Source organism: Clytia hemisphaerica, unplaced genomic scaffold (genome assembly GCF_902728285.1).
Source record: "Clytia hemisphaerica strain Z4C2 unplaced genomic scaffold, Clytia hemisphaerica genome assembly, whole genome shotgun sequence".
In the NCBI taxonomy this organism is placed as follows: Eukaryota; Metazoa; Cnidaria; class Hydrozoa; order Leptothecata; family Clytiidae; genus Clytia; species Clytia hemisphaerica.
This window is the reverse complement of record NW_027104543.1, coordinates 285,648-296,517: the sequence shown is the minus strand read 5'-3', so window position 1 is coordinate 296,517 and position 10,870 is coordinate 285,648. Positions and strand designations below refer to the sequence as shown.

General features: G+C 36.2%; 1 protein-coding gene across 1 annotated transcript; it reads left to right on the top strand.

The window, feature by feature from the left end:
* The first annotated feature begins 2,081 nt into the window (after positions 1-2,081).
* LOC136822623 (uncharacterized) lies at positions 2,082-3,736 on the top strand. Its single transcript, XM_067078892.1, has one exon. The coding sequence runs from the start codon at positions 2,172-2,174 to the stop codon at positions 3,585-3,587; it is 1,416 nt and encodes a 471-aa protein (XP_066934993.1). The 5' UTR covers positions 2,082-2,171; the 3' UTR covers positions 3,588-3,736.
* Positions 3,737-10,870: the final 7,134 nt, after the last annotated feature.

Sequence of the window (10,870 nt, the reverse complement as noted above, 5' to 3'; positions counted from 1 at the left end):
CGCATTTTCTGTTTGATAAAAAAATTCCCTTACGGAGACCTCTGTGATGAAGTATGATTTATAAATTGTCGTCTCCCCTCTCTCATCAAAAAGTCTGAAAATTCTCAAATGAGAAAAGACAATGACAACAGACCCTGCAATGAATTTTGAAATCAGCCGTAGATACTGGGTCTGTGTACAGACAACTTACTCTCTACCATCGACCTCTCTACCTAAAATTCAATATAGTCACACAACTAGAATATTACAAACGCCCCATCTCCAACTGTAAATATTGACCAAAATATTTTCCCCAGCGGAAAATTATGCTCAAATTTTGCCCCACTGAAAATATTAAAATCCCTATTGTATTTTCCTGACTAAAATAATGGAATTCAAGTCGCTAGTCATTAAAAACATGGGAATATCAATCTCCATCGAGTTTCAGTCCGTTGTTTTTACCTCCACTGTCTGAAAAATCCCACCGGGTTTAAGAGAAGGGGATATTTACAAGGAAACTTATATTTGAGAATGGGGTATTAAATGCCCCTGATATGAGCATCTATATGAGCAAGGACAAGGTGCTGAAACAGAATGGCCCCCGAAAAGTCAGGGTTTGTTACAAGGAGTTATACATGCAACCCCCTGGCTCTTAGGGGGGGGGCTAGAACCTAAAGTTCTGGCTGGGGCTGGGGGGGGGGGCTACTTACTCAGGGGGGGGGGGCTATTTGTTTAGGTCTGTTGACTGGGGGGCTAACCTAACAACTTTTTCCAAGAACTAAGAAATTTTTCTTTGTACATTTTGGTATTTTGTTTGTGTAATAATGAAGCATGTGATCATTGAAAAAGTTTTTTATACGTCCTAATCTAGTAAGGATAGCAAGGACTTGACATTCGCTTTTGACTAATTTTTTTATTATTCCTTTCTTCTCTTTCTTCTGTTTTTCTTTCTTTTTCAAAACGATGAGATGCTGCCTTGAATTTAACTAAAGTGTTCTAGCCAATGATGAGCTACATCCTATTAAGATGGCTGGAATCAAACCTGCTACCTCCTTAGCTAGTTCAATTTTTATCTCATTAAATTATTTTCTTGTTGTTCTTTATAAGTTCTGATAGGTTAGTTCTATTATTCTTTAACTTTTATTTTGCTAGTTTATTTTGCTAGCTTTTTACTAAGCTTTTTGATAGTTCTAGTTTTTAAATTAATTTTTTTTTGTATTTTGGTAGGGGGGCTGTCTATTTCGAATTTTGGTGGGGGCTAAATCTCAGGGGGGGGGGCTTCAACCCCTCTGCACTCTATGTTATAAATGTTTTTTATAATCAAGGGTTTTTTATGTAGGCTGACGAAGGGGGTGTAGTAAACAATTTAAACAGATATATTAGCAAGGGTTTTACCTACAGGCTAGATGTATAGATCGGATGTTATTGATTGAATGCATTTTATTTGCATTTCATATGAAAGGTTTGCGGTAAAATTCTCAAGACTGTTTAAAGGTTTTATTTTTACATAAGTTTTCCCTTTTCATATCAGACACATATTTCGTATTAGGACACAGACTGTGGCGGCCTGGCAGGGGGTGCAGGGTGTGCAGTGCACCACCCAGAAAGACCTGAGAGGGGCGCCATAAAAACTTTTCAAGGGGGCGCCAAAATTTTTTTTGATGTTTGGTTGGGCGGTTTTAATATTTTCACTTAATGGTGGAGCGCAAATAAGGACAAAAATACCAGGGGCGCCGATTTGATAGTTTGCACCACCAAGAAAATTAAGCCAGACCGCTACTGCGACGCAGTGTCTGCCCATTGTTATATAATGCTGATATAAGTAAAAAATGTTTTTCTTTTCCTCTTTCTGACCAATCTTGCTCAACATTTGTGGCAATTTAAAGTGAAAAAGCTATTGTGAATTGAAATTGATGAGTAAGCAAACGATATCACTCTTATTTAAAAACAAAATCTTTAAAATGCTAAATTTTAGAGTTATACTCAAAAATGTGTAAACAACAGAAACTGTCATACACCATTGAGCATTTAACAAATGAAACAAAAAAACAAAATTGAAAATGAAGAAGAATTATTAAAGTAATCATTTTTATATGAACATATCTCTTATTCTTTCAAAACTTGTATTTCTAGCTGAATGCAAATAACACATAAACTCTAAAAGACTTGAAAGGCGCAACAATTTTCACAAAATGTTTATTTTGTTGGTTCTATTGCTATACAATACCTTCTTCATAGAGGCTATGGTGAATGAGGTCAAATTGCTAAGTTTACAAAAGAAACTATTACAGAATCCCTTAGACTACTGGTTATTCAAGGACCAGTATAATTCTTTGGATGAATTGCTTATTGATTATACAATGGTGAATAAATCAGTCTCTTATCCAACGCCAAGTTCAAGTCGTGTCAAAAATTTAGTTTTCAAAGCGTTGAATGGTATTGATGTAAATGTGGCTATTCTTGGTGGTTCTATATCAGCAGGAGCAACTTTATACAAAGAACATCATCAAAATAAAGTCTATTTCAGAGTGTTAGAACATTTTTGGAATGAATTAGTTGAACCAGTCACTGGCTCAAGAATGGTAGTACACGATAATTCGATTGGAGCTATTGGCAGTGATTTTTATTCCTATTGTTTGAATAATTATGTTCTTGGGAATTCTACTGATCTTGTTATTTGGGAATTATCAGCAAATGATTACCACAGATTCGATAATAGAGATGTTCCCCCTACATTACCGTTAGAGTTGCTAACACGTAATATATACCGCCTTGAGAAACGCCCTCTGCTTATCTACGCTCATTTCTTTCGAGGTAAAGATCATATCGAGGAGCAGCAATGTAATAACCTCGAAACGGAAGGAGCAACGTATCTATCACGTTACTATTGGATACCAACTGTTAGCTGGCGGAAACTAATCTGCAAGAAACTAGTCATGTCTCAGAACAACGCTTACTTTACAAAAGTATTTGCAGCAGACAACTCACACCCTAGTTTACTTGGGCATGCTCAGATGGGATTCTTATTCTTACACTTAGTTCGAAAGATTTTTTTACAAGTGATTGACGACTTGTTTCCCTTGGAAATGCAGACTTCTTCTTTATCTCTCGCTCTACCTCCCGTTGTTGTTGAACCTCTCACAAAAACAGTTTACACTAAATCTCAAATGGTATCAGATGATCCTATATGCTTTACTTTTAACATACCAAGTAGTGGCAGGCTACCTTTCAACCAACGTGACGTTGTAGAAATCATTAAAAATGATGGCTACACGATATCAACAGCTCACGGATTCACTCAGCGTAAAGACCGTACTGAAGGACTAAGAACTCGAGCTCAAAACGCAGAACTTAGGTTACGAATACAAGTACCTATGCATAGTGGTGATCCACTTAAAGAATGGATGATATTAATTGGATCTTATTCGAATCTTGGTGGTGCTGTATTTTTCTTGGACGATAGTTTCAGTCGTATTATAGAGACGGATAAATACTCATATGGTAGTATTGTTGCAGCTGTGGCGACTCATGTGAAACCTGGAACTCATATTTTGGTTATTAAATCTCTGAAAAAAGGATTCTTCTTATCATCAATAATGTTGGGATAATGTCCTTTTGCCGAAAATCGAGAAATATGTGAACTGTTACTCTTTAATATAATGTTTTTTTGTGATAATGGAGTTTGTTTGCGTTCGATTTCATACTCTGGATTCATTTGAATGTAGAACAGACCAACTTAGCAAAAGTAATTATTTGGAACAAAAATAAAACTATCAAAATATAAAAAAAATTGTTTAAAAAAATCAGACCTCATACACCTTTTTCATCTTTCTTCTTTTCCATCAATCTTTCTCTCAAAATCTCAAAAATTGTAATGAAATTTTATATTAGCTGATAATTCATCGGCCACTCCCATTTCAGTGACCCAGCTGTCACACAACGTTGCTTCAACATTTATTTTACGTTCACAACGTCCATTTAACGTTAGATGAACGTTAAAACAACGTTGTGTGCCAGCTGGGGATACTTATTGAGAATTTTTTAGCCGGTGGGGATAAATAATTGCCAATTACCCAATCTCATAGTCATAGAAATCTCTTGTTTATAATGGATGGAAAAATTTTTCCTCTTAGATATAAAATTAAAATATCTCCAGGGGTTTATAGAAATGACTTGAGTGTCACGTGGACGAAATTCAGGACCGTTTCCTCTAGTAGGTAGTAGGCGCTGTGGTATAGTGGTCATTGACCTTGGTTGCTGCACAGGCGACTGAGGTTCGATTCCCACTCGCAGCGGTTCACTTGGCAAGCGAATGAACCTTCGGCCGGATCAACCTATGCCATGTGAGGGGAATAATTGGGTAGTCAGTCCAAGGCGCTCATTGAAAGCGTCTATAGTTGCGAAAATAGGCCTCAAAGCCTCCTGCAACTCAAACCAAATAGAAAATAGAAAGTCGGTTAAGGGGTGTGCTGGGCGATTACGGGTTTATTCCCAGTCCTAGCTATAAGAATCTTTACTAGCTCGTAAAAGTGTGACAAGCCTCAGGAAAGTTAGTCATTACTCATATGTTTCCTGCCTGAAACTTTGTAAGCGCCACACACAGTATACCCAGTATGCCCATTAGCGTAGACAAGAAAAGCGCAAAATTCGTGTAGGAGAGCAGGAGTTTACGACAAGCTAATTTTTCTTATATTATCTACATTCTTACACAAATTTTGCGTTCCTCCTGTCTAAGCTACCGTGGTTCAGGGGATGTGCCTCTCGTACCCCCTTTGTGGTCATATTAGTAGACAAGTTCTCTTAAGGTATGCCTAATAGTAAACATATGGAATAGCCCAGATTACACTTATCTTTTTTCAACAACAAAAACCAGGGAAGAGACTCATCAAATAAACATATAGAGAAAAATTGCTGGATTGCTGATAATAATAGCTTTGGGATCGAGGATTAGTTTGCCTATCTAAGTAGCAAGAGTTAGATCAACTTAGCATTTCTCAGCTTTGATTGTTGAATCAAAATTAAAATACTTGCTTGATGGTTCAACTACTTCTGGCGAAACTCAAACAGAGAGAGTTTACTTTCATTTTTTGGCGGCTGGCTTATTGGCTTAGCATTGGATCTTTCTTTCATTAGCATATTTCGTTGCCCGTGGTGCTGTATTATGTATATTTGAAGAAGCAGTGCTTTGCCGATTCAATGGAACAACTGGTACCTTCTGGTACGAAGTATATGCATTGCAAAAAACAACAACATTCGACCATTCCTATGTAGCTGGGCCTTCATGCCGATTCGGCTTCCTATTCAGTCTTTAAATCCATAATCCAAGCTAATTCTGAACTCGATTCTGAATCCATTTTTGAGCCCCACCTCCCCTCCCCCCTAGTGGAAGGTCTGATTACGATATCATGCATTTTTTTGTCTTCGACCACGATCACAAAATCAAAATCAGCAAAAAATATTGGATGATCACGTATCCTCACGCGTCCAAATCACGCATCACGGCTCAAAAACCTTTCAAATCATGATTAGGATTTTACCTCTGATCACGACGCAATCACGAAAAGAAAATTTCCAAATCACGTTATCACTACGCTGAGTATCAGCAGGGATATGTTATAGCGGAGCTGGATAACGCACATTTAAAAAGCCTTGTTCCATCTCTGTCCCTGACATTAAAATTTGATATGAAATTTAACTTTTTTAATTACAAACTCGTGAAATTTGGATTTCCTCTTAGCCAATGATTCTGCTGCTGCATTTATCGTTCACGATTAAAAACTTTTAATTATCAAGAGGGTCTGTAAAAAATTGGTGAATGACAATTTAAAAATATGAAAAACATTGTTTTCATTAGTAAAGTTATAAGAAGTTTCTTCTCTAAGATTATAAATAGTACTTTTTCATTTGAAATACCGCGCTACACCGCGGGGTGCCTCACTTTCTAACTGATATTTTTAGATAGCAAGTCGGTATGTCTGATTATGGAAAAAATTTCAAGTCAATTGAAAGCAATATTTGTCAAAATATTTACATCCGAAATATTTAAAGAGAAATCATGAAAGCTTCTCAAATTCATAACACACGCTGATAATAGATTTCATTTACAAGGAAGCTTTTGGGGTACTTCTACAAATATTATTTTGATGAAAAGTGGGAACATCATAGCAAAATATGTGCAAACGTACTGCATAAATACTTTGTCTGCTTCATTTTTCTTCTAAAAACAGAACACTCAAGGGGACAGAGATGGATTTCTATTATCAACAGTTTACAATAGAAAAGACAAAGAAGCAATCCGCTAAGGAATTCTCGTCCTTCATCCAGCACCGCTATAACATATCTCTGGTATCAGAGGTTGGGAATATTTCAACCTCTGAAGAGCAATAGAAATTTTATCGCGCATGTGTCAATCTAGTCACTGTAGAAAAAATCAAAGATGAAGAGCAAATATTAGTACTAGTAATCGTATGGTTTGGAGTGCAATTAACGATTAATCACGAGTAACAAAGGAGAAAAAAGTAATTCGCACGAGTCCGAAGGACGAGTGCAAATTACGGTATTTTCTCCTTTGTTACGAGTGATTAATCGTTAATTGCACGACAAAACATACGATTCCGAGGTAATCGTCAGTAAATAATCATTAGTAAATCATATATTTTTGTTAACATTCGAAAACCTCCCTTTTTTCTTTTGTTTTTTCTTTCTTTTCAATAGACGATATCGGCTTTCGATAAATGCAATGCATTCTGGTTTCTAGGGACTCTCAAAGGAATTATAATCTATTATAATTGATCTATTATAATTCCTTTGAGAGTCCCGAGAAACCAGAATGCATTGCATTTATCGAAAGCCGATATCGTCTATTAAAAGAAGCTATTGTAACGTAAAATTTCTTTGTTCTTTTTTATATTGAAGAAAAAAAATGTCTTTGTTTTTTATTATATAGTAAAAAAAAGTCTCTGGAGAGAAAAGAATAAGGGGACAAAAGTGTCCCCCCGCCGAAGAGTGCAAAAAGTGGTAATAGTGCAATTAACGATTAATTGCACTCCTCTAAACCAATCAGAGGCTGCGTTTAGACCAGCCTGGCATTTGTAATTGCTTGCAGTATTTTTTTGAATTCTATTGTTCCGCGCAATTGTTCGGTTTGTCAAATGCCTAATGATGCCAGCGTGTTGGCATTTCGTTGGCATTTGAAATGCCATTTTGAGCAAAGGAATCCCCTTTTCTGGCATTTCAAATCAAACAAAGGAACCAAAACAAAGAGAAAAAATGACATTTTTGATTTTTTAAAGTATTTGCACGTTTTTTATTCAGTTCTTTCTATAGATTGTAAAATTTGCAAAATTTGCCATAGCCTAGCCCTACGGCAAAAAGTTTCAGTCTTAATGACTGCAGTTTTTGAGAAATTCCATGCTTTTCATTGTTTGATCTGTCAAAGTTGAACTTGAGGGAATCACCTTTTCAGTAATGACTCTAAAAAGACGATTCCTTAAATGCCATGACCGAAAATACAATGGAAAAGCTATTAAAATCGAATCCCTCATGAGCAAATGCCAAATTACAAATGCCAGTTGGTCTAAACGCAGCCAGATTCGAGTAATTTTGCACGGCTGACGATTACCATATTAATGTCTAGCAAACTGTATCAGTATGCAGTTTACTATTTACAAATTCCTCAGAAACCTCCAAGTGTAATTGAAATGAGTTTCTTTCAAAAGAAATCTTTTACATGATCCCCAAATGTATAACAGTAATTACTAAACTTTTAATTATGGAAATGTCACTTTAATTGAATCGAGTTGTGTATTCAACAACGGGAATAAAAATATCAGCTTTGAACTTCATTCAAGATTGATGGTCGTCATGGTTACTTTTCTCTGTGTTGATTGCACGCTGAATAGAATCTGGATTGGTCGGCACAGCGTCGATATATAATTCCGACCTGTGCTTTTCACGGTACGTAATCACGCTTGTGAATGAAAAAAGTCCCCCTATTACGCCATCACGAAAACTGCTTTTGAGGCCTCTGCTATCACTAATAGGTTTATTTCCAAAATAGTAATTAAACATCGTGTTAATTATGTGTTAACAGTACTGTATTAAGTGTATTGGACGGAGGATCGAGACAAAAATACCATTAGATGCTAGAAATTGCCAGCATTTCCAGGGCCGTTTTCAAGGAGACCCCCCAGGGGTTGGCGTGATGGCGTGATGGAGGGATTTTCGTGGCGTGATGGCGTGAAATTTTGAAAAAAACGGCGTGATGGCGTGAAAATGAAGTGCCGGCTTGATCGTGAAATCAAGTTTTTTTAGGCGTGATGGCGTGAAATTTGCAGTTCAGCGTGATCGTGAAAATTATATTTATTACTTGAATCGTAATTCTATGTCCATTTTAGCCAATTTAGAGGGTTTAAATTTCAAAACTTTCTTAGTCGGCCCCAACTCTGGTGGGGCCTCCTATAGATCTTGTTTTAAAACATAAAAGAAACGGTGCAAACAGTTTTATTCATCTGCCATTTATCCTTGTAACAGAGATTTGGGAAAAGAGGATAAGAAACGCCGCTGCCGCTCGCTGTTTTCCTATTCTTTCCCTTTGAATTCGGCACCCTTTGAAGAAGCAAGGCTGTAGAATAGTTGAGCAAGAAGGAAGGCCGAAACAAAATGGCGTTACGTACAGGTTAACCAATGTTCAAGAAAAAAGTCCTTGAATAAAGCTTTCCAGTGAGTTCTTTGTGAAAAAGAGACTGGGAAGTGAATCTTTGATCTTCTGGGGGTTTCCCCTGAGAAAATCGAGGAAAATCATTCTATATTCTGGGAGTAAAGATGGCGGACATGAGGCATGCTTGAAATTTTGAAAATTTGGGACCAATTTCTTTCTGGCTTGTATTGTTCTGAATGAATTTTTTGTGTTGCAGACATAATTTTTATGGGTAGTAGGAAGGTTGATTGTGACCACCTATGCCTTAGTTTTCCTGGGCACTCTCTAAAACTTCTTGGCATTTTGATTTAAGATGGGCAAAATCGATTGATAATTTTGTTGTTTTTTTCAACTTTTAGATGAAAAAAATAGTGTAATCTTAGAAAAACTTCCTCCATGGTAATGGACTTGAGATTCAGTAGGTATACTTGATTTCCTCTGTGGTACTTTTAGCTTTATCTGGGAAACCATTGACTTTTGGGTTGGAAATTACAAGTTTCGGCCTACAAAAACATTGTAAAGTTCAAATAACCTCGACATGTGATATTTATAAAGTCTGACTATTGATGGGCCATGATTTTGACCGGTCAGTGGATTGACTCACAAGGCTTGGACAATTTTGCAGCCAAAACATAATTTCATCGGTGAACTTTACAGTCTGCGTTAGGGTAATTCATGCAGATTATTGCTTATACATAAACAAAAAAGCCCTAGTTTTACAGTAGATTTTCATTTTATATATTTTTAGGGCTAGTTATCGTCATTTTCTCTATGAAATATTGTTTATAACAACACTACCCAGAAAAACCATTCCACAGAAAGTTAAGTATGGGCCATTGGCCATCCAAGCACTGGTGCAATAGACCTTTTCGCCTTTGCGTCCGCCATATTGAATTGTATGCAAAAATTATGGTTGCCGAATTGCCGTGGTGAAATTCCCTTAGAAAGTATGCAAAACATATGCAAAAAGAAAGTACTAAATAAAAACTTACATGCATAATTGGCATTATATTAAGGGGGTAGTCATATGAGAAATTTGAAATGTCATTTTTTAAACTTTTTGTTATATCTTGTGAAGTAGTAAATATTTTTCAATGAAACTTTCCACAATTGTAGCACAACTTTAAAGGATATGAAAAATTAAAAAAAAATTCTAAAAATAGCAAAGACGGGGGTAATATCGTCCAGGGGGTAAAAGCTATAAAAATATTGTGTCAACCTTTTAAGAAAAGCTAAGAAAGCTATTCAAAAAATTTTTTTCTGGTGAAGGTCAGTATTATGAAAGTCTCCAGAATGAGTGGAAAAAATTTTTCAAAATTTCAAGCCAGGGGGTCTGGAACCTAAAATTTGTACTTTTTCAGTTTAAAAGCCAAAAAATGATTTGTTTGAAAAACTGCTTCATTCATCCTGAGGCTTACCATAATGGAAAACTACCCTGAAAATTTCAAGTCAATAGCTTTTCTCAATCCTGAGAAAAGGCTGACAAGGTGCGCGAAAACCCCCTAAAACGTGTTTTGAGAAAACGGCGCAGAAAGTTGAAAATAGAGGTTTTTCTCAATTTTTCTGCGATACATAGACCGTTTTACAAAATTTTTGCTGTGGTTGACCAAAATGGATTGACACATAACTTTTAATGTTGAAAAGGTACTGGAAACACTAAATTAGTCCAAGTTTTTTGAAAAAAATGGCCTTCCACGTGCTCCGGGAATCTCCAGGTATTTTGCGTCAACTCTGCGTACAACGCGTAAACATGGCTTTAAGTCAATAAAAGTGCATTTTCTCATCAAAAAACATATTGTCAACAAAATATATCATCCTTGTGCTCTCTCAAATCTGTTTATATCATTTACAGTTGAATTTCAGTGTTGATCTTAGGGAAACGTGTCTTCAGGTTGAACGTCAATCATGCATAGTTTTACTTAATTTTCCAGGATCGCCTCTGGCGCCATGACTCATGAAAGACTAGATTTCCACTGGACTTAAGAATCATAATGGATACATCATTGAATGTGTTTGGTTCCTTGCTTCAAACTTTATTCAAAGTCTATAATCCATCACTTTGAAAAGTTTTTTTCGGTGTACAAGTTTTACTGTTCGAAAACATCAGTTCGCAGAATCAAATTGTTGCTTTCACTCAAATCATAGGCTTCCAAAGCTTTCCCAGATGTGAGAAATGAAATGAAACATTCAATA